Source organism: Bison bison, unplaced genomic scaffold (genome assembly GCF_000754665.1).
Source record: "Bison bison bison isolate TAMUID 2011002044 unplaced genomic scaffold, Bison_UMD1.0 scf7180017864380, whole genome shotgun sequence".
NCBI lineage: Eukaryota > Metazoa > Chordata > Mammalia > Artiodactyla > Bovidae > Bison > Bison bison.
The window spans coordinates 3,777,082-3,802,076 of NW_011494952.1; the positions used below are offsets into that span (position 1 = coordinate 3,777,082).

Here is a 24,995-nt window from a genome sequence, read left to right on the forward strand (position 1 = left end):
AAAAGGAGTACGTCAAGGCTGTATATTGTCACCCTGCTTATTTAACTTATATGCAGAGTACATCATGAGAGATGCTGGGCTGGAAGAAGCACAAGCTGGAATCAAGATTGCCAGGATAAATATCAATAACCTCAGATATGCAGATGACACCACCCTTATGGCAGAAAGTGAAGAGGAACTAAAAAGCCTCTTGATGAAAGTGAAAGAGGAAAGTGAAAAAGTTGGCTTAAAGCTCAATGTGGCATCTGGTCCCATCACTTCATGGGAAATGAATGGGGAAACAGTGGAAACAGTGTCAGACTTTATTTTTCTGTGCTTCAAAATCACTGCAGATGGTGATTGCAGCCATGAAATTAAAAGACGCTTACTCCTTGGAAGGAAACTTATGACCAACCTAGATAGCATATTCAAAAGCAGAGACATTACTTTTCCAACAAAGGTCCATCTAGTCAAGGCTATGGTTTTTCCAATGGTCATGTATGGATGTGAGAGTTAGACTGTAAAGAAAGCTGAGTGCCGAAGAATTGATGCTTTTGAACTGTGGTGTTGGAGAAGACTCTTGAGAGTCCCTTGGACTGCAAGGAGATCCAACCAGTCCATCCTAAAGGAGACCAGTCCTGGGCGTTCATTGGAAGGACTATTGTTGAAGCTGAAACTCCAATACATGGCCACCTGATGCGAAGAGCTGACTCATTTGAAAAGACCCTGATGCTGGGAAAGATTGAGGGCAGGAGGACAAGGGGATGACAGAGGATGAGATGGTTGGATGGCATCACCAACTCAACGGACATGAGTTTGGGTAAACTCGTGGAGTTTGTGATGGACAGGGAGGCCTGGTGTGTTGCAGTCCATGGGGTCACAAAGAATCAGACACGACTGAACGACTGAATTGAACTGGGTAGATGCCCAGGAGCGAAATTGCTGGATCATATGATGGCTTTATTTTTAGTTTTTTAAGAAACCTCCATTCTGTTCTCCACAGTGGTTCTACCAATTTATATTCCCAAACAGCACCGGAGGGTTCCCTTTTCTCCACTCCCTCTCCAATCTATTGTTTGTAGATTTTTTGATGGTGACCATTCTGACCAGTGGGGGCTTCCCTGGTGGCTCAGCTGGTAAAGAATCTGCCTGCAATCCAGGAGACCTGGGGTTTGATCCTTGGTGGGGGAGATACCCTGGAGAAGGGAATGGCTACCTACTCCAGTATTCTTGCCTGGATAATTCTATGGATAGAGGAGCTTGGTGGGCTACCGTCCATGGGGTTGTAAAGAGGCTTACATGACTGAGCGATTAACACTTTCACTTTGATTCTGACCAGTGTGAAGTGATACTCATTGTAGTTTTGATTTGCATTTCTCTAATAATTAGTGATGTTGGGCATATTTTCACATGCTTTTTTGGTCATTTGTTTGTTTTCTCTGGAGAAATGTCTGTCTAGAGCTTCTGTCCAGTTTTTAATTGGGTTTTTTTGTTGTGTATGTGTTTTTTTTTTTTTAATTGAACTGCATGTGTTTTTTGTCTATTTGTCAGTCTCATTGTTTGCAAATATTTTCTCCCATTCTGTGAGTATTCTTTTAGTTCTGTTTATGGTTTCCTTTGCTATACAAAAGCTTTTAAGTTTAATTAGGTCTCATTTGTTTATGATTGTTTTTATTTTCATTACTCTAGGGTGTTGTTCAAAAAGATTGCTTTGATTTACAGTCAGAGAGTGTTTTGCCTGTGTATTCCTCTAAGAGTCTTACAGTATTCGGCCTTACATTTAGGTCTTTAGTCTATTTTGAGTTTATTTTTGTGTATAGTGTGAGGGAGTATTGTAGTTTCATTCTTTTACATGTAGCTGTCCAGTTTTTCCAGCACCACTTATTGAAGCCACTTTCTTTTCTCCATTGTATAGTCTTGTCTCGTCTGTAATAGCTTAGTTCGACCAGAGGTGTGGGTTTATCTCTGGACTTGCTATCTGGTCCATTGGTCTGTATTTCTGTTTTTATGCCAGTACCGTACTGCTTTGATTACTGTAGCTCCTTGACTTGATTGACTATTTCCTTCTCCATGTTAGGGAAATTTTCATCTATAATCTCTTCAAAAATTTTCTCGTACCCTTTCTTTTTCTCTTCTTCCTCTGGGACCCCTATAATTTGAATGTTGGTGTGTTTGATATTATACCAGAGGTCTTTGAGACTATCCTCAGTTTTTTTCATTCTTTTTACTTTATTCTGCTCTTCAGAAATTATTTCCACCATTTTATCTTCCAGCTCACTGATTTGTTCTTCTGCTTCAGATATTCTCCTATTGATTCCTTCTGGAGTATTTTTAATTTCAGTAATTGTGTTGTTTGTCTCTCTGTTTATTCTTTAATTCTTCTAGGTCTTTGTTAATTGATTCTTGCATTTTCTCCATTCTGTTTTCAAGGTTTTTGATGATCTTTACTATCACTATTCTGAATTCCTTTTTAGGTAGTTTGCCTATTTTCATTTATTTGGACTTCTGTGTTTCTAGCTTGTTCCTTCATTTGTGTAGTGTTTCTCTGTCTTTACATTTTTTTTTTTTTTAATTTATTGGATTTGAGGTGTCCTTTTCCCAGGCTTCAAGGTTGAATTCTGTCTTCCTTTTGGTTTCTGCCCTCCTAAGTTTGGTCCATTGGTTTGTGTGAGCTTCCTATAGCATAAGATTTGTGCTGAGTTTTGTTGTTGTTGTTTGTTTTGTTTTTCCTCTGGTGGGCAAGGCTGAGTGAGGTGGTGATCCTGTCTGCTTGGTGATTGGGTTTGTACTTTTATTTCGTTTGTTGTTTAGATGAGACATCCTGCACAGGGTGCTACTGATGGTTGGGTGATGCCAAGTCTTGTATTCAAGGGGTTTCCTTTGTGTGAGTTCTCACTATTTGATACTCCCGAGGGTTAGTTCTCTGGTAGTCTAGGATTTTGTAGTCATTGCTCCCACTCCAAAGGCTCAGGGCTTGATCTCTGGTCAGGAATGAAGATTTCAGAAATGGTTTGTTATGGCATTAAGTGAGATTAAAACAAATACCCGAAAACAAGAAACCAAAGCTGAATCCCATACAAATGGCAGTTACAAAATCAGTCAAATAATAATTAAAATAATGGAATATACATATATATATATATATATACACACACCCATAAGCAAAATCAAAACAGTCTAGCAAAAATAAAGTACAGTAGATTGACCTGGCAAACAAAGGAAATCAAAAATTACATCTACCAGTTAAGAACAAAACTAACTAAAGCACAAACTGGAAAACAAAACTAAAGCAAGGTGCCAAGTGGGGAATAAAGCAATGCAAACAAAAGTAACAAATATGTTGAGAGGAAAGAAAAGACAGAAAGAATATATATACAAAATTAAATAGAGGTAGATACATTTTTTATTAAAGCAATTTTTACTTATTTTTTCAACTTATAAGATTATTCAGATTTATAGAAAAGTTGTAAAAAAAACACCTCAGTGAACACTTGTGTTTCATCTAGAGTCACCCATTAACAATTTTGTCATATTTGCTTTATTTCTTTATTTTTCTTTTTTTGGGAGTGGGTTAAACACTTTTTGTAGTATTTAATTTTTAATCAGCTTTATGGTTGTATACTTTACATAAAATAAAATTCACCAATTTTAAGGGTATAGAAGTGAAGTCGTTCAGTCATGTCTGACTCTTTGTGACCCCATAGACTGTAGCCTGCCAGGCTCCTCCGTCCATGGGATTTTCCGGGCAAGAATACTGGAGTGGGTTGCCATTTCCTTCTCCAGGGGATCTTCCCAACCCAGGGATCAAACCTGGGTCTCCGGCATTGCAGGCAGACTCCTTACCCTCTGAGTCACCAGGGAAGTCTTTAAGGGTATAGTTTGATAATTTTGACAAATAAGATACAGTTATGTAATCATTATTAAAATCATTATTGGATTATAGTTTGTTTAGATATTTTTTATGAGAACATTAAGCCTATTCTCTTAGAAAGTTTCACTTATACAGTACTGTTATCAACTATAGTCACCATGTTTTACATTGGATTATTGGACCTAATTTAGCTGAAAGTTTTATAAAATCTTTTATCTATTTTTTTTTCTGGAGACATTTGAACATAAGTCTCCAGTATTGTTAATTCATCCCTGAATATTTCAACACGCACCTTTTAAAAACAGGAGCCTCTCAAATTATGTAATTTATATTTATATGTATGGAATTATGTGTGTATATATAATTCTATCACCCCAGCTGGGCAGATTAGGAGGGTTTCCTATGTATCATCTAGTGTCCAGTCCATAATCACGCTTCCCCATTGTCGCTAAAACATCTTTTTAGCTTTCACTTTCAATCTAGGCCACTTCAACAGTTATGCATCCTAACTTCTTCTAAACTGTAAATTAGGTCTAGAGACTTGATTAAATTCATTTTACACATTTTTATTAAAATATTTCAGGGATAATGTCAAATACTTTATAGGACATTATGTTCAGAGTCACATGATGTCAGGTTGTCTCACTGTTGGCAATGACAAGTTTAATGACTTGATTAAGGTGATGACTGCTAGCTCTCTTCAAAGTAAATGTTAACTTTTGTCTTTATAGCTAGCAAGTAGTCAGTTCAGTGATATAGCCAGAGTGTAAATATGTTTGTTGTCCAACAACCTTTCACATGGTTTTAATGAACTGATTGCCCTTATCTAGATCAGTTATTACTTTGGAGATTGCATATACTTTTCTCCCTACTGTGCTTCCTCTATATGTGTTAGCTGGTGCTCTTTTGTAAAGAAGAATGAATTGTGTCACTCCTGAAAAGGCTAGATTCATGTTTAATGTTAATGACTAATTTTCAGAATAAGGAGTTGGTCTTACATGTTGACATTATATTGATATTGGCAACATGTATTAGAGTAGAATTACCTCCCCCAGATGTAGCATATGAGTGTCATTTCTATTGTCCTGTCCCACCTCCAATATTATGATAAACTCATAAATTTCAATCCATGCAGTCTACTCAGTGTTTTAAATTACTTGGTTTTAAATATAAGGTAAGTAAGTAAGTGAAGTTGCTCAGTCGTGTCTGACTCTTTGCGACACTATGGGCTGTAGCCCACCAGGCTCCTCCATCCATGGAATTTTCCAGGCAAGAGTACTGGAGTGGGTTGCCATTTTCTTCTCCAGGGGATCTTCCTGACCCAGGGATTGAACCCTGGTCTCCCACATTGTAGGCAGACTCTTTACTGTCTGAGCCGTGAGGGAAGTATAACATAGATGTTTTAATTATTTTGCTTAATTTGTAAATTTCTAAGGGAAGATGTGCTATTAATGTGTTCTTAAATAAATAGGATCATTGATAAATGCCAAGTTGGTATTTTCTCATAGGTAGAGCAGATAAGTACCACATAAAACTTTTAAGAATAGTGTTTTTGTTTCACTTGTTAGTGTATTTCCAATACTAGGTCTCTAAGATCTTTCTTTTTATGCTTAACAATGTTAAATATTAAATACAAAGCAAAATTCCTTTCTTTTGATTGTCTTCTCTCATGATTTAGAAAATAGTAATTTTGCTTAATGCTGCTTTAAAAATTATGTGAAAGCATAACTTTTACAGTTGCTAAGGTATATAAATAATAGCTCTGCTATTTTGATCATAGGATCTTTTCTATGACTATAATTCTTGTCCTTCTAAATGGCATTTCCTGTAAGGCTAAGTCAGTTCATTAATTTTCAGAGGGAGCCATCTGTGGAAATAGTCACATTAAGAAAAGAAAAGCCTAAAAGCTATTCCCCTTTTCTTTTCAATCCAAATTTGAAAGGATGATTTACTTCAAAGTGATTGTTTAACTTCAAAAAACTTCCCTATGAATGTTGTTGAGCTAGACATCCTCAATAAAGGGTACTTAACTGGAGCCACTGAATCTCCTATACATTGTTGAAAGCATTTTATTAGCCAAAGTTTTATCCATTGCCAGTGGGGTGGGGAGTGGAATGGAAAAGAAGTGTGAGTCTTTGAGATCAATAGTCTTTTCTTGATTTAAATACTATGCATGACTTCATTTTAATGAATAATAAAATCTGTACTAAACAAGTCAATAACACTAGTTGGTGTGATAGTCCTTTGTTAAACGTCTTGAAATGGCTTTTAACCATTATATTTATCATGGACCCTAGCAAGTAAAATTATCATGAAGCACACGGGATTTTCTTCTGATTATGTTAGTCCTTTTAATGTATGAACCCTATCAACTATTTAGATTTTCCTTTATTAAATACAGCAAAAATAATTTTTTAAGCAACCTTTTTCTTCGGACTTTGCATCTAATTTCACTGACATAAATTGAAAATAATTATATCACACTAATGCTAATTACACCCAGTACTTATTTTAACTTATGGTTATGCTTTATTTCAAACATTCCTTGCCATATGTTTGTAGAAGGTATGCCTTCTTTGTCATTAGAGTATGTATAAGTTCTAAAGCTTGTTTTTAGCCATCAACAATTTTGTCTTCATGCCTGGTTAATAAGACTTTAGCCCAGACATCTTTCAAAGAACTCATTTATCTTTACAACATGTTTCTGAGGAAGATGTGAGTGCAATCTTATCTTTGTATTATAAGTAAGAAAGCAGGCAGTTCATTTTTGTAGTTGTATTTTATGGTTTGTTTTTTTTTTTTGGAAAAAATTTCAAGACAAAATGTAGAAAGAATATTACCTCCACCATAGGATTATTTTGAAGCAAATTCTAGCAATCATATCATTTTACTTGTAAATATTACTATTGCCATACTTAAGAAAATCTATAGTTATATATAAAGATAGTGTGTTATCAAAAATCCAGACAGTGTTCAAATTTCTGTCTTGTGATTTTTTTAACAGCTTTTTGAATCAGGATCCAAATAAGGCCCATATACTGCAGTTGACTGATTAGGTCTCCTAAATTTCTTAATCAGTTGGCATTCATTCCACCATCACCCTGCTTTCTCTCTTACATATACACACACACACAATTACACACAATTTGTTTGTTGAAGAAATTTGGTCATTTATCTTACACAGTTTTTATAGTCCAGAGTTTGCTGATTGCATCTTCAAGTTGTCTTTTTTCTTTCTGTTTCTGAAGCAGGTTTAGGTTTGTTCATTGGTTAGTTTTCATTCCAATCCCAAAGAAAGACAGTGCCAAAGAATGTTCAAACTACTGTGCAATTGTGCTTATTTCACATGCTAGCAAGGTAATGCTCAAAGTCTGTCAACCTAGACTTCAACAGTATGTGAACTGAGAACCTCCAGACATACAACTGGATTTAGAAAAGGCAGAGGAACCAGAGATCAAATTGCCAACATCCATTGGATCATGGAAAAAGCAAGAGAGTTCCAGAAAAAATCTACTTCTGCTTCACTGACTACACTGAAGCCTTTGTGTCACAATAAACTGTGGAAAATTCTTGAAGAGATAGGAATACCAGACCATCTTACCTGCCTCCTGAGAAACCTTTATGCAGGTCAAGAAGCAACAGGTAGAACTGAACATGGAACAACAGACTTGTTAAATTTGGAAAGGAATACATCAAGGCTGTATATCATCACCCTGCTTATTTAACTTCTGTGCAGAGTACATCATGTGAAATGCCAGGCTGGATGAATCGCAAGCTGGAATCAAGATTGCCAGGAGAAATATCAACAACCTCAAATATGCAGATGATACCACCCTAATGGCAGAAAGAGAAGAGGACTTAAAAAGTCTCTTGATGAGGGTGAGTGAAAGAGGAGAGTGAAAAAGCTGGCTTGAACCTCAGCATTCATAAAACTGAAATCATGGCATCCAGTCCCATCATTTCATGGCAAATAGATGGGGAAAAAGTAGAAAGTGACAGAGTTTATTTTTTTGGGCTTCAGAATCACTGTGGACAGTGACTGCAATCATGAAATTAAAAGATGCTTGCTCCTTAGAAAAAAAGCTATGACAAACCTAGACAGCTTATTAAAACAGAGAGACATCACTTTGACGACGAAGGTCCGTGTAGTTAAAGCAATGGTTTTTCCAGTAGTCATGTACGAATGTGGGAGTTGGACTATAAAGAAAGCTGAGCACTGAAGAATTGAGGCTTTTTAACTGTGGTGTTGGAGAAGACTCTTGAGAGTCCCTTGGACAGCAAGGAGATCAAACCAGTCAATCCTAAAGGAAATCAACCCTAAATTTTCATTAGAAGGACTGATGCTGAAGCTGCAATACTTTGGTCTCCTGATGCAAAGAGCAGACTCATTGGAAAAGACCCTGATGCTGGGAAAGATTGAAGGCAAAAGGAGAAGGGGGCGACAGAGGATGAGATGATTGGATGACATCACCAACTCAATGAATATGAGTTTGAGGAAACTCTGGGAGATAATGAAGGACAAATGAAGCCCACTGTGCTGCAGTCCATGGGGTCACAAAGAATCGGATATGACTTAGTGACTAGGCAATAACAACAGTTGGTTTGTTGATAAGAATATATGTGACTATTTTTATCAATAGATGTATAATACTGTCTGGGTCTTCCAGTCATGTTAATGTCTGTTGATGAACATTATATAAATTCTTTATTTCATCAGGGATTCCAAACTGGTGCTGTTTTTAACATTCTTTCGTTTATTTGCTGGCATATCTCAGCTTTATCAGCTATTAGGTTGAAGGACAATTCTTAAAGGAAAGGCGGGATAAACGCTTGTATTTTTGCATTTATATACTTCATTGTTGTTCAGTCACTCAGTCGTGTCCGACTCTGCAGCATACCCATGGACTGCAGGATACCAGGGTTCTCTATCTGTCACCATATCCCAGAGCTTGCTCAAACTCATGTCCTTTGACTTAGTGATGCCATCCAACCATTTCATCCTCTATCGTCCACTTCTCCTGCCTTCAATCTTTCTCAGCATCAGGGTCTTTTCTAATCAGTTGACTGTCTGTATCAGGTGACCAAAGTGTTGGAGCTTCAGGATCAGTCCTTCCAATGAATATTCAGGGTTGATTTCCTTTAGGGTTGACTGGGTTGATCTCCTTGCAATCCAAGGGGCTCTAAAGAGTCTTCTCCAACAGTTAATACACTAGTTACCAAAACTATGAGGTGGTTCCCAAGCATCCTTCAGAGGTGATCAATGAGTTAGTTTTTAAATATCATGAATTTGTGGATTTTAAGACTTTCCATGCATCAAACCATTTCTGTAGTAATTCTTATTGACGTTCAGTTGCCCTCTAATTGGCTACTGGAAGCGTCTTCAAGTTTACTCTTGAGTCTTTTTGATACAACCTTAGTAATCTTTGATTTCTGGTAGGAAAGATGTTCCAGGCTTATTCTATTTCTTGAGCCAGGCTGGAAATGAACCATTTCTCTAAAGAACTCTGATTCCATTTAGTAGGAAAGAGTATTTAAAAATCATAGTATATAGTATAAAAATCGGAGTATATAGTAGACATTTTAAAAGTCACATATTCAAAAGTAAAATAAACAAATTATACATCTATTTCTGATATGGTATTTTTCCATTACCACAGAAACAGAGAAGTTAAAGTACAGTTTTAACTCAAAATAATGAAAAACTTTTTGACTTGAGTTAATTGTATTTTGTTACAAAATTGACTTCTCAGATTGTATTTGTATTATTCTAAAGCCTCTCAGATCAGCTAAAAGTTTTGGAATTAGCAAAAACAAAACAAGAAATTGACCTTGGAGAGAACACTTATCTCAGAACATGTTTGCTCATCTATAAAGACTGACTATGGATTATCTCTAGGATCTGAGTCTTTCAGTAGCAAACTTTTAATTGCTATCAGAGTGACTCTTTTGTTATGCATTTATTCATCAAATATTTCTCAATCAGTTAGTGGGTACCAGGCAGTGTTTTAGTTGGTGTAAATAATGGGGGCAAGAATACCCACGTTGTTCGCCTTCACACCCTGCTGAGAGGAGAAACTCACCACATGTACACATTGTGCAAGCCCGTAGTGACTGCCAGTCCTAAAATGCACCATGTATTTTCTAATTCATTCCTTGTTGGGAAGTGAAGTCCTGAGCACTATTACTGATACTTTTTCCACAGTGAAAAACTGATTGCATGAACTTTCTGACATTATCAGAAACTTTTTAATCACTTTTTCTTTGATATACACTTTCTTGGTTGAAAAAAGTTTCTCACTAGTTAAATTATTTTGGATGATAACATATTGAAGTTAATTCAGATGATATCTTCTGTTTCATTTGTACCTTTAAAAATCCTCTTGTGTTATAAAGATTTAGTGGTACTTATGGCTATCGGCCATTGGAAGGGCTGATGCTGAAGCTCAAACTCCAATACTTTGGCCACCTCATGTGAAGAGTTGACTCATTGGAAAAGACCCTGATGCTGGGAGGGGTTGGGGGCAAGAGGAGAAGGGGACGACAGAGGATGAGATGGCTGGATGGCATCACCGACTCGATGGACATGAGTCTGGGTAAACTCCAGGAGTTGTGATGGACAGAGAGGCCTGGAGTGCTGTGATTCGTGGGATTGCAAAGAGTCAGACACGACTAAGTAACTGAACTGAACTGATGGCTATCAGAGTTAATGGAGTGCTCAGTATTTCTATGTTGTACTGTTTTCTTGTAGAAGGATATAAATGATCAAGTTGTCAGATTTTCCACATAGCTATTTTTGTTTGAAATTGTATATTGGTATTATTAAAAATTCTGCCTATTCATCTATAAAAATCTTATTTAAAAATTAAATCCATTTTAAGTCTGTATATTAGGTTGGTACAAATTTAATTGTGGTTTTGCATTGTTGAACTTTGTCATTTAATATTGGAATACATTCTTAAATAAATGTGGTTAGGTTATACATCATTTTAATGTGCATATCTTGCTTTATATCTTTTTACCAATGACATTACTTGTTTATTTTATGTTTATTTTAGATTATAAAAATGGTGTTAAACAAAAAGCAAATTCTAGTGTTTTTTTTTTTTCTTGGTTGAGTTCAAAGTGGATCAGAAAGCAGCACAGACAGCTCGCAACATCAACAAAATGCATTTGGCCCAGGAACTGCTAACAAACATCCAGTGTAGGGGTAGGTCAAGAAGTTTTGCAAAGGAGACAAGAGCTTGGAAGATGAGGAACACAGTGGCTGGCCATCTGAAGTTGACGACTACCAGTTGAAAGGATCATAGAAGTTGATCCTCTTAAACCCACAGGAGATGTTGCTGAAGAACTCAGTTTCAGCCATTCTATGGTCATTTGGCATTTAAAGCAGATTGGAAAGTGAAAAAGCTTGATAAGTGGGTGCCTCATGAGCCGACCGCGAATCAAAAGAAATCGTCATTTTAAAGTTTCAGCTTCTCTTATTCTATGCAGCAACAGTGAACCATTTCTTAACTGGATTATGACATGTGACAAAAAGTGGATTTTATGTGACAACCAGCAACAGCTGACTCAGTGATTGGACCGAGAAGAGGCTCCAAAGCACTTTCCAAAGCCAAACTTGTACCCCAAAAAGGATCATGGTCACTGGTGGTCTGCTTCCAGTCTGATCTAATACACCTTTCTGAATCCCAGTGAAACCATTACATCTGAGAAGTGTGCTCAGCAACTCAATGAGATGGACCAAAAACTGCAATGCCTACAGCTGGCACTGGTCAACAGAAAGGTCCCAGTTCTTCTCCATGACAGCGTCCGACCTCACGTCACACAACCAGTGCTTCAAGTTGAATGAATTGGGCTATAAAGTTTTGTCTCGTCTACCATATTCACCTGACGGCTTGGCAGCAGATTACCACTTCTTCAAGTACCTTGATAACTTTTTGCAGGCAAAACACATGCACAACCAGTAGGAGGCAGAAAATGCTTTCCAAGAGTTCATTGAATTGTAAAGCGTGAATTTTTACTTTGTAGGAATAACAAACTTAGTTCTCATTGGCAAAAATGTGTTATTGTAATGGTTCCTATTTTGATTAATAAAGATGTGTTTAAGCCTAGTTATAATGATTTTCAGTTCATGGTTCAAAACCACAATTACTTTTGTACCAACCTAATACAAAAGATAGTCAGAATTTGTATTAAGATCGATTTGAATGGAGGGAATCACAGTTTCAGCAACAATGCGAAATAAGAGTAGTTTGTGTTTTATCATTCAGGTTTGTTTTTAAATATTAACAGCAATAGAGGGTTGTCACTGCAGCCCTCCATATCTGCAACAGCTTTTATTTAGGTTGAAAGGAATATATCAAAGATTATTTTGAGATTTAAGTCATTCTCTGCTAATGATAATAAGGTTTATATTTGAAAAGGTTGATTACATGTATTCAAAGGCTCCAGATGCCATTTAGGGCAGCATTATTGAATACTGTATAAGTAATTACTTAATGAACTTAACTCCTGAAGTTTATTCCAAGGCATAAGAGTGTAAAAAGATCCTATTACAATAAAATTACAATATTGGCCATAAATAATAATCCTCTGAAGATACATTCCTACTTTTTAAAAAAACTACAGGATAGACTGTCTCTAAGTTACCAATCCTTATATTTTACGATATTTGAAAATTTCAAAGCTTTGTAACTACATGGGGTTCTCAAGGCAAGAATACTAAAATGGTTTGCCATTCCCTTCTCCAGTGGACCATATTTTATCAGAACTCTCCACCATGACCCATCCATTTTGGGTGGCCCTACAGGGCATGGCTCATAGTTTCATTGAGTTAGACAAGGCTGTGGTCCATGTGATCAGTTTGATTAGTTTTCTGTGATTGTGGTTTTCATTCTGTCTGCCCTCTGATCCCATCACTTCATGGCAAATAGATGGAGAAACAGTGGAAATAGTGGCAGACACTATTTTGGGAGGCTCCAAAATCACTGCAGATGGTAACTGTAGCCATGAAATTAAAAGATGCTTACTCCTTGGAAGAAAAGTTATGACCAACCTGAAGTGAAGTGAAGTCGCTCAGTCGTGTCCAACTCTTTGCGACCCCGTGGACTGTGGCCCACTAGGCTCCTCCATCCATGGGATTGTCCAAGCAAGAATACTGGAGTGGATTGCCTTTTCCTTCTCCAGGGGATCTCCCTGACCCAGGGATCGAAACCTAGACAGTATATGAAAAAGCAGAGATGTTACTTTGCCAACAAAGTTCCGTCTAGTCAAGGCTATGGTTTTTCCAGTAGTCATCTATGGATGTGAGAGTTGGACTATAAAGAAAGCTGAGCACCGAAGAATTGATGCTTTTGAACTGTGGTGTTGGAGAATACTCTTGAGAGTTCTTTGGACCGCACAGAGATCCAACCAGTCAATCATAAAGGAAATCTGTCCTGAATATTCATTGGAAGGACTGATGCCGAACCTGAAACTGCAATACTTTGGCCACCTGATGCGAAGATCTGACTCATTGGAAAAGACCCTGATGCTGGAAAAGATTGAAGACAAGAGGAGAAGGGGATGACAGAGGTTGAGATGGTTGGATGGCATCACTGACTCAGTGGACATGAGTTTGAGTAAACTCCGGGAGTTGGTGATGAACAGGGAGGCCTGGCGTGCTGCAGTCCATGGGGTCACAAAGAGTGTGATAGGACCGAGTGACTGGACTGGACTGAACTGCCCTCTGATGGATAAGGATAAGAGGCTTATGGAAGCTTCCTGATGCGAGAGACTGACTAAGGGGGAAACTGGGTCTTGTTCTGATGGGCAGGGCCATGCTCAGTAAATCTTTAATCCAATTTTCTGTTGTTGGGTGGGGCTGTGTTCCTTCCCAGTTGTTTGACCTGAGGCCAATGGTGGCGGTAATGAAGGTAATGGTGACCCACTATTCTAAAGGTCCCATGCACCCACTGCTGCACTCAGTGCCCCCGACCCTGCAGTAGGCCATCGTTGACCCACGCCTCTGCCTGAGTTTCCTGGACACTCACGGGCAAGTCTGGGTCAGTCTCTTGTGGGGTCACTCCTCTTTTCTCCTGGTCCTGATGCATACAAGGTTCTGTTTCTGCCCTCCAAGAGTCTGTTTCCCCAGTCCTGTGTTAAGTTCTGGTGGCTCTATGGTGGGGTTAATGGTGACCTCCAAGAGTGCTTATGCCATACCCAGGTCTGCTGCACCCAAAGCCCCTGCCCCTGCAGCAGGCACTTTGCAGGAGACACTCAAAACACAGTTCTGGCTCAGTCTCTGTGGGGTCTATGGGTCCTGGTGCTCACAAGGTTTGTTTGAGCCCTCTGAGCGTCTCTGGTGGATAAGGGGTTTGATTATAAACGCAATTTCGCTCCTCCTATCATCTTTCTGGGGCTTCTCCTTTGCCCTTGGACATGGGGTATCTTTTCTGGTGGGATCCAACATTCTCCAATCGACAGTTGTTCAGCAAGGAGTTGTAGTTTTGGAGTTCTTACAGGAGAAAATGAGCACATGTCCTTCTACTCAACATTTTCCAGGTCAGTTTTCATTCCAATTCCAAAGAAAGGCAATGCCAAAGAATGTTCAAACTGCTGCACAATTGCACTCCTCTCACACACTAGCAAAGTAATGCTCAAAATTCCAGGTCATTTTTCATTCCAGTCTCAAAGAAAAGCAATGCCAAAGAATGTTCAAACTACTGCACAGTTGCACTCATTTCACACACTAGCAAAGTAATGCTCAAAATTCTCCAAGCCAGACTTCAACAGTACATGAACCGTGAACTTCCAGATGTCCAAGCTGGATTTAGAAAAGGAAGAGGAACCAGAGATCAAATTGCCAACATCCGCTGGATCATTGAAGAAATGAGGGAGTTCCAGAAAAACATCTATTTCTGCTTTATTGACTATGCCAAAGCCTTTGACTCTGTGGATCACAACAAACTGAAAAATTCTTCAAGAGATGGGACTACCAGACCACCTGACCTGCCTCTTGCGAAACCTATATGCAGGTCAGGAAGCAACAGTTAGAACTGGACATGGAATAACAGACTGGTTCCAAATTGGGAAAGGAGTACATCAAGGCTGTATATTGTCACCCTGCTTATTTAACTTCTATGCAGAGTACATCATGAGAAACAATCAAGATTGCCAGGAGAAATATCAATAACCTCAGATATGCAGATGACACCACCCTTATGGCAGAACGGAAAGAAGAACTAAAGAGCCTCTTGATGAGGTGAAAGAGGAGAGTGAAAAAGTTGGCTTTAAACTCAACATTTAGAAAACTAGGATCATGACACCTGGTCCCATCACTTCATGGCGAATAGATGGGGAAACAATGGAAACAGTGAGAGACTTTATTTTCTTGGACTCCAAAATCACTGCAGATGGTGACTACAGCCATGAAATTAAAAGATGCTTGCTCCTTGGAAGAAAAGCTATGACCAAACTAGACAGCATATTAAAAAGCAGAGACGTTACTTTGTCAACAAAGGTCCATCTAGTCAAAGCTATGGTTTTTCCATGGATGTGAGAGTTGGACTATAAGTAAAGCTGAGTGCCAAAGAACTGATGCTTTTGAACTTTGGTGTTGGAAAAGACTCTTGAGAGTCCCCTAGGCTACAAGGAGATCCAATCAGTCAATCCTAAAGGAAATCAGTCCTGAATATTCACTGGAAGGACTGATGTTGAAGCTGAAACTGCAATACTTTGACTACCTGATGCGAAGATGTGACTCATTGGAAAAGCCCTGATGCTGGAAAAGATTGAAGGCAGGAAGTAAGGGGACAATGAAGGATGATTGGTTGGATGGCATCACTGACTCGATGGGCATGATTTTGAGTAAGCTCCGGGAGTTGGTGATAGACAGGGAAGCCTGATGTGCCGCAATCCATAGGGTTGCAAAGAGTCAGACACGACTGAGCGACTGAACTGAACTACTTTATATAGCATACATTTTTTCTCATGATATTTAAATAGGAGTTCCTTCAGAAAAGAATTTATGTCATCTGTATGGTGTTCACCTGCTCATATTTATCTGTTTGTCAGAGAATGGATAGCTTTTCTTCCAAACTCTTTGCTAGTTCTAAAATGTCTACATAGGACATGATTAAATGTATATATCGGTTTTGGTGTGTGACTCTACACACAGATTCTCTTCATTCTATATTCAGTATAAAGTGAATAATGTCTTCCCACTCTGAACCAGCCTTTGTAACTGCCAGCCAAGTATTCTGCATTCATTACAGTAGGCTTAGCCATCCAGCTCTAGAACTGCTCTACTCGGTACAGTTGCCACTAGCCACTTGTGTCTGTTAGGTACTTAAGATGTGGCCAGTCCAAGTTGACATATAGTGTAACTAAAAATACAGACTGGAATTTTTTGAGACTTTAGTGTGAAAAAAACAATGTAAAATATCTCAACATTTTTAGTTAATTACATATTAAAATATTTTCAATATCTGGGTTATAAAAATATATTATTTTAAAATAATATATTAATTATTACATAATTATTTTCACTAGTTTCATTTTACCTTTTTTAAATTTGGCTACTGGAAAATCTTAAGTTCCTTATGTGGCACACAACATATTTCTAGTGAACAGCATTGTGCTAGAAAAATGTAAGTGTCAGTCATTATCCAGGCAGCCAGATCACTATCTTTGCTTTATAGGTCTATTTCAGACTTTTTTTCCATAGTTCCTTGGAAACTACTTGTAGTTGCTAGCTTATCACATGACATAGCAATGCATATATGTGACTTGGGAATAGTCTCTTCTACCCATAAACACAAGACGGATCACATGGTGTCATACCTACTAGCGCTCAGAAAAAAGGGACTTTCCTTTTTCCTAGATTGGGACTTCCTGGTGGCACAGTGAATAAGAATCTGCCTGCCAAGGCAGGAAGCATGGATTTGATCCCTGATCTGGGAAGAATCCACATGCCATGGAACAACCGAGCCTGTGCTCTAAAGCTCTTGAGCTGCAACTCCTGAAGGCTGTTTGCCTAGAGCCTGTGCTCCCCAATGTGAGAAGCCACCTCAGTGAGAAGCCCGTGCACCACAATGAAGAGTTAACACCCCACTCCCTCCGCCCTGCTTGCTGAAGCTAGAGAAAAGCCCATGTCCAGTACAAGACCCAACACAGCCAAAAATAAATACTGAAAAAAATTTAAAGAAAAGGTTTAGAGTATCAGCATGTATGAAGCGGTTGCCTTTGTTATAAAGTGGTGCATTCATCATTTTAAAAAATAATTTTTTTACCATTTTCAAATTTATATTACTTTATGGATCTTTAGCTATGAGCTTGGTAAATGAATGTTACATATGAAATAAATGTTAATGATGAAAGCCTAACTTTACTACATTATGTAAATGTTACATTATGATTTTACTGCTTTAACTGATAACACTATTCTATGAGTGAATATTACAGTAAGAAACATACTTTACTGATTATTTTATTACTGTTGGAAATACAGTTAACATAACTCATTACAGTTATAACATGCTTACTTGTTTTATTACAAATTTTAAGATGTATATAAAAGACAGCAAACTCCTACTTAAACTGAGAGATCAACAGAGGTTATGTTTTAATCTCATGTAATTTAACATTAGTGCTACGTGTAGTATACTTTGAAACATTACTCAGTATTTTTAAAGTATTTTTTAAAAACTTTCTTGATTTGAGCTTGTATGTTGAAAATTCTCAAAATTACGTATTTTAAATTTCAACTGATCAGCAATAAGATTGTAATTGCATCTGGTATAAACATGGTAGCTATGCAATAACACATTTATTTGATCATTACAGAAATAGTCTCTTGTTAAACATCAGTTTTGTCTTATTTTTAGGAAACCAGAATTCGGGCAGTGGATAAGGATAAAACGAAAAGAATTAATAATTTCTCTGTCATCAACCCTGTTGCTGGACAGGCTGAAACTCATATATTTTCAGCTGACAATAGAGAAGATCTTCAGAAGTGGATGGAAGCCTTCTGGCAGCATTTCTTTGATCTTAGTAAGCTGACATTTGGATTCTCTAATAGTATATTCATGTAGCATGAAAGGATGTACATAGCAAACTAAATATTAAAATTACAATTGTATAGTTTGTATTAAGAATTTGTATGCTCTTGAATAAAATGGTAGTATATCATCAATGCATTGATGCTTTTTTCTGTCCATTTTTCCCCAGTGCATGACTGATAATACCTGTGAATTCCTAGTATCATTGCCTGTTACTTTTAAGTTCTGGTCCCTAAAACAAGTAAACCACCTTTTCTCAAAATATTAGGTTGAATGGCTTAAGGCAGTCTCTCCAATCAAAAGGATAATAAGCTATATGAGTAAAAAAAGCTTCTCTAGGATAGTGATGATCATAAAATAAGTGAAATGTTCAGAAGGAGATTCATTTTTATGTAGACTTCTGTTAACTCCCGATTCATTCTATCATTTTGGACATCATCCAAAGAGATTTTTTTTTAAACAGCACATATGGTTTTTCAGTTTCAATAATACAGTTCAATGGCATGGATTATAAAAACAATGTGATAGTAATGTAATGGAGTTATAGTATGTAAAATATACGAGGTTCTAATATTCTCAATTTAAGGAGGAATTTTATCAACAAAAATATTGAAACTGTATATTGAAAATGTAGACTATTGATAATGGCTATTTCTAAGCAAACTAAGCCTACTGTTAGATTCAATCAGTATTTTCTGTCTTTATGATACTTTTCTATAGAATTGCAAAGTAAAACCATTTTTAAACAATAGGAAGTTATTTCTGCAGCTCTTCGAGATAATCCTAGAGTTATTTTAGGATCTAGGATTAGATCCTAATCCTAGACATTTTAGGAGCTGTTGCTGAGAATTCTCTAAAATAGTTAATATCTGCAGTCCTCAGGTTAATTTTTGTAAGCATACTCTGATCCATGGCTTGGCCAGTTATTACAGTGATGGTTGGGGAGGGGGCAGAAAAGGGAAATAAATTTATTGATTAGCTTCCAAATACCATATGGCTTCATTTATTTTTCATAACAACCCAGTGAAGTAGAAATCATTTCTCTCTGCTTTTAAGATGAGAAAATTGAATCCTGAATAGGTTTCATGCTTATTGCAGGGAACCAGAGGACTCCTTCCAGGGCTTTCTTGGATTTTTCAGAACTTGTTTTCCTTAAGTATTGTCCCTTGGCACTCAGTAGATGTTTAAATGGGTCTTCCCTGATGGCTCAGATGGTAAAGAATCTGCCTGCAATACAGGAAACCTGGGTTTGATCCCTGGGTTGGGAAAATCCCCTGGAGAAGGGAATGGCAACTCACTCCAACATTCTTGCCTGGAGAATTCCATAGATAGAGGAACTGGGTGGGCTACAGTCCATGGGGTTGCAAAGAGTTGCGCACGACTGAGCAACTAACACTAGTAGATGTTTAAATATTTGTTATACATTTACCTGCATGTACTGCATTTCTTTATTTAAAAATTTTAGCTGATCTTAGGTATGTAACTTAAAAGACAACAACTTCCTCTCATTTGTTGATTACAGCTAAAATTTTAACTACTTACCTAACTGCTCTTAATTTATAAAGTCTGTCTTATAGAAGACCGTGTTACTTTTAGAAATGATTCTGGCATTTTAAGGGCTTCCCCAGTGGCTTAGCATTAGAGAATCTGCCTTCAATGCAGGTGCTGCAGGAGACATGGGTTTGATCCCTGGATTAGGACTATCCCCTGGAGGAGGACATGGCTACCCACTCCAGTATTTTGTGGGCTACAGCCCATAGGGTCGGAAAGAGTCAGACATGGCCGAAGCAACTTAGCATGCACACATCCACATTGGCATTTTAAAATTTTTGTATAGACAAAAACAGGAAAGAGGAGTAAAAATGTGAGAATAGTATATATAGTCTAGATATCAACTACTGTTAGATGATTTCATGTTTTCATTCCTCAAATTATGTAAAATAATTTATTATGCTTAAAGAGGCAGTTGGTGGGGTAAGAATCTCATGACATCTGAGGAGAAATGAATTGGGAGATTGGGAATGATACTGTTGATACTATGTATAAAATAGATAACTAATGAGAACCTATTGTATAGCACAAGGAATTCTACTCAGTTGTTTCTATGGTTCCTTCCTAAATGGGAAGGAAATCAAAAAAGAGGGAATATACGTATATGTATATTCTGTCCTTTCACTTTGCTGTACAGTAGAAACTAAATATTATAAAGCAACTATACTCCAATAAAAATTAACTTAAAGAATCTCATGACATTTTTGTACTGTCAAAGTAATAAAGTGATGACAACTAGGTTCTCAGGTCTGGCTACTTCTTTAGTATTTAATGCTTTGGAGATAAAATCTGCCAGTCTAATTTTTAAAGTATAAATAGTATTACATTTGCTGTTTAGAATTCATTGTGTAAGATATGAAGATCTGAAGCAAAAATGGAAGTGCATATATTATCCCAAAGAGTGACTTGTGCTTTAGAATTTTTACTCTCCTCGTAATAAGTGTAGCTTCTTGTAATCTTCAGTGAAATGTGATATATGCAACAAAATAGAGGATAAATATCTAGGGCAGAATAAAGTAAGAGTAATGTAATACTTAGAACATATTTCAATTACTTGACTTAGCTTGAGAGTTAGAAAATCATGAGGCTGATAAAACTGGAAATGATGAGAAAACACTAATGGAGCTAGGTGTGTTTAGCCTGTGGAAGGACAGCTTGAGAAGGAGGTTGGGAGGCAGTGGGGAGGTAATTGCTAATTTTTAATATCTGAGAGCTAACATGTAAAAGAGGAATGACACCTGTTTTAGACCATCAAATAGGTTACTGCTTGGAATAGTGAAAGGTTTTTTCAAATATTTAATAATATATACTAAGTTAAATTTGAGCATTACTTTACTAGCATGTGAGATGAGTGCAATTGTGCAGTAGTTTAAGCACTCTTTGGCGTTGCCTTTCTTTGGGATTGGAATGAAAACTGACCTTTTCCAGTCCTGTGGCCACTGCTGAGTTTTCCAAATTTGCTGGCATATTGAGTGCAGCACTTTCACAGCATCATCTTTCAGGATTTGGAATAGCTCAACTGGAATTCCATCACCTCCACTAGTTTTGTTTGTAGTGATGCTTTCCAAGGCCCACTTGACTTCACATCCCAGGATGTCTGGCTCTAGGTCAGTGATCACACCATCGTGATTATCTGGGTCGTGAAGATCTTTTTTGTACAGTTCTTCTGTGTATTCTTGCCATCTCTTCTTAATATCTTCTGCTTCTGTTAGGTCCATACCATTTCTGTCCTTTATTGAGCCCATCTTTGCATGAAATGTTCCTCTAATTTTCTTGAAGAGATCTCTAGTCTTTCCCATTCTGTTGTTTTCCTCTATTTCTTTGCATTGATTGCTGAAGAAGGCTTTCTTATCTCTTCTTGCTATTCTTTGGAACTCTGCATTCAGATGTTTATATCTTTCCTTTTCTCCTTTGCTTTTCGCTTCTCTTCTTTTCACAGCTATTTGTAAGGCCTCCCCAGACAGCCATTTTGCTTTTTCACATTTCTTTTCCATGGGGATGGTCTTGATCCCTGTCTCCTGTACAATGTCACAAACCTCTGTCTATAGTTCATCAGGCACTTTATCTATCAGATCTAGGCCCTTAAATCTATTTCTCACTTCCACTGTATAATCATAAGGGATTTGATTTAGGTCATACCTGAATGGTCTAGTGGTTTTCCCTACTTTCTTCAATTTAAGTCTGAATTTGGCAATAAGGAGTTCATGATCTGAGCCACAGTCAGCTCCTGGTCTTGTTTTTGCTGACTGTATAGAGTTTCTCCATCTTTGGCTGCAAAGAATATAATCAATCTGATTTTGCTGTTCCCCATCTGGTGATGTCCATGTGTAGAGTCTTCTCTTGTGTTGTTGGAAGAGGGTGTTTGTTATGACCAGTGCATTTTCTTGGCAAAACTCTATTAGTCTTTGCCCTGCTTCATTCCGTATTCCAAGGCCAAATTTGCCTGTTACTCCAGGTGTTTCTTGACTTCCTACTTTTGCATTCCAGTCCCCTATAATGAAAAGGACATCTTTTTTGGGTGTTAGTTCTAAAAGGTCTTGTAGGTCTTCACAGAACCGTTCAACTTCAGCTTCTTCAGCATTACTGGTTGGGGCATAGACTTGGATTACTGTGATATTGAATGGTTTACCTTGGAAATAAAGAGATCATTCTGTCATTTTAGAGATTGCATCCAAGTACTGCATTTCGGACTCTTTTGTTGACCATGATGGCTACTCCATTTCTTCTGAGGGATTCCTGCCCGCAGTAGTAGATATAATGGTCATCTGACTTAAATTCACCCATTCCAGTCCATTTGAGTTCGCTGATTCCTAGAATGTCGACATTCACTCTTGCCATCTCTTGTTTGACCACTTCCAATTTGCCTTGATTCATGGACCTGACATTCATATGCAGCTCAACATAATAGATTATTTTGAATGGGAGCATTATAATAGTATATGTGGTAGGAAACATCTTCAATATACAGATTTTATGTGAGCAAAATATACCCATTTAATATCTCATACTGGGCCTTTATTGTTAGCATGTTCATATTACATATACCTATGCTTGCTAATTTATTTACTGGTAAAGTGTTTAATTGTAATGTCTTGATCAGTGAACATGCCACATTTATATCTCTGACTTGTGTAACACATGGGATAATGTGGCTTTATATTGCAGTTTTCAACATAGTATTCTGCTATCAGTTAAACGATGAAAAGCTTTGAACTATCAATATTGAAACAATGCTGTACTATATTCCTTATCTAAGGTTTGACAGAGAATTGTTTGCTGGTTTAAAGTGTTTCATTACTTTTCCATTTTAAGGCCATTTTTTCATGCCCCCCCAAAAGAAAAGGCTGGCGCTTCTATATTTATCTAAAAAAGGAAGTAGAAAGGAGGAATAAGTTATCAAATCTCAGATCCTACTAGATTTAAATTCTACAAAGCAACCTTTGAGGCTTAAACTCAAGATTTTATTCCCTTTATATATTGCTATATGAGATATTTTGAAATTTTTTTACCATATTCTATACTTAGCATTGTAATAAAACATATTGAAAGGGATTTTTTTTATTTCTTAACTATTTAAAGTGATGGATCTAAAATTTATATATATATTACCATATTAACATGACATAAATTAGACATAAAATAACAAAAATAGATAATTTGAGTAAACATGAAGTATCTTTAATTTTTAAGCCATGGGAAATAAGCTGGATGTTGAATGTAGAGGTTGAGAATATAATAAAAAGAAATACAGATCATAAATCAGTATAAAAAGGCACGTGTTTATTACATTTACTTCTTTGCTAATGTAAAATAGCATGTAAGAATGGCAAAACTCAGCATACAAGTCCACAATAAAGATGGAAAGGCTAAATATTTTTTTATATCCACTCAGGAGAAATAAATCTGAGAATTTTATTTTGAGATGAACATAGTAAACCGTAATTACAAGAAAAATTATTATGGTCCACACCTTTCAATTTTAAATATTAAAACAACTTACTCAAGAGTATTTTTATTATTGAGTATTATTTTGAATGCCTAATGGCTTTAAAGTGTCCTTCCTAAAATAAATTCATTTCAGTTCAGTCATATCTGACTCTTTGTGACCCCATGGAGTGCAGCATGCCAGGCTTCCCTGTCCATCACCAACGCCCGGAGCCTACTCAAACTCAAGTCCATCGCGTCCAGTTAGAATTTTGAATGATCTGTCTTTATAGTAACAGGTTTTTATGTACCCAAAATAAAATGAAAATACAGCATTTTTCTAGTTTTCCTGATTTTTAGGAGGGCATGATTATTATCTTAAAAGAATTTTTTGTAAGCAATTCTTATTTCTTAATTAAAATTTTCAAAATTAAAATCATTTTCTGAGAAATACTACTTATATATTTTTTTGCTTCCTTCAAGTTAACTATATTTCAGTTAATCTTTACTTTTCAACTGTTTTAAATACTGAATGTTTTTATATAATATTTAAGAGAACTTACACAAACTTTTACCATAAACAGTTATTGACCATTTAGAGAAGTAATATAGTATTTAGTAGCCTACAGAACTTAGCTTAATATCTGTTCATAGAGATTTATATTTAAAATAGAGTACATTTGTGCCTAGACTTAGAAATAATGGGTAGTACTAGGTTTTTATAACTTCTTTAAGCTAATACTTCATGAATTCACTTATTTTTTCAAAGCAAAAAACGTGTTGATAATCTGTTAAAAATTAAGTATATATTTCACATTTGTTTTAAACTAGCCTACCTTTTTCTTTCTTAGGCCAATGGAAGCATTGTTGTGAAGAACTTATGAAAATTGAGATTATGTCACCACGGAAACCACCTTTGTTCTTGACAAAAGAGGCAACCTCAGTCTATCATGATATGAGTAAGTGAGGTTTGTCTTTTCTAAGCTTCAGGGTAACAAAAACGACATTGTCCTCAAACAAGCAGCTTATTCTATTGACATTAAAATGCTAAAATTTTCAAGCCACAGTCAAAAATGAATGAAAAAAGACTATGATTATAGACTAAGAAACTCATGTTTAAAAGATGAATTAATACAAAATTAATGAATACACATTTTTCATAGTTTGAATGCTTAAGATCAAACAAAAATGTTAAGACTTCAAAATGAATAAGGGTACACTGAAAATAAATATTAGCTGAGTAGCTGATGAAAATTCTGAAGATATAAACCTTGACGTTTTAAAATGTAATTATGTTCAGTAATTTTTTCCATATTTTATTAAATTTGTTTTAAAGTAGTGTTGATAAATGAATATTAATAAATGGAAGTTTTCCTCTCAGGCAAAAAAATTGGTTAAGTTTAATACTTTGGAAAATTTTAGATTTCTAGACTCATAAATATTCCATTTTCCCCACAGTTTGAAGTGTATTTATTTATCTTTGTGTGATTGCCTCAGTGAGCAGTGTTGTGAACAAGCACAAATCAGTGCTAAATTCTAGTGTATTTTACCACCAGTGTTCCTACACTTACATATACCTTTAAATGTTGGATTTAAAATGAAACATTTGAGCTTACACATTTGAAAATATC

At 36.6% G+C, this 24,995-nt stretch overlaps 1 protein-coding gene across 3 annotated transcripts in view; it reads left to right on the top strand.

Annotated features, from left to right (window-relative positions):
* RTKN2 (rhotekin 2) overlaps positions 1-24,995 on the top strand; it is a 112,397-nt gene that overhangs the window by 84,470 nt on the left and 2,932 nt on the right. For all 3 annotated transcript variants that reach the window (XM_010857411.1, XM_010857413.1, XM_010857412.1), the window contains exons 10-11: positions 17,716-17,881; positions 24,216-24,323. In XM_010857411.1, coding sequence (XP_010855713.1) covers positions 17,716-17,881; positions 24,216-24,323 — 274 coding nt within the window. The remainder of the gene's footprint in view (positions 1-17,715; positions 17,882-24,215; positions 24,324-24,995) is intronic.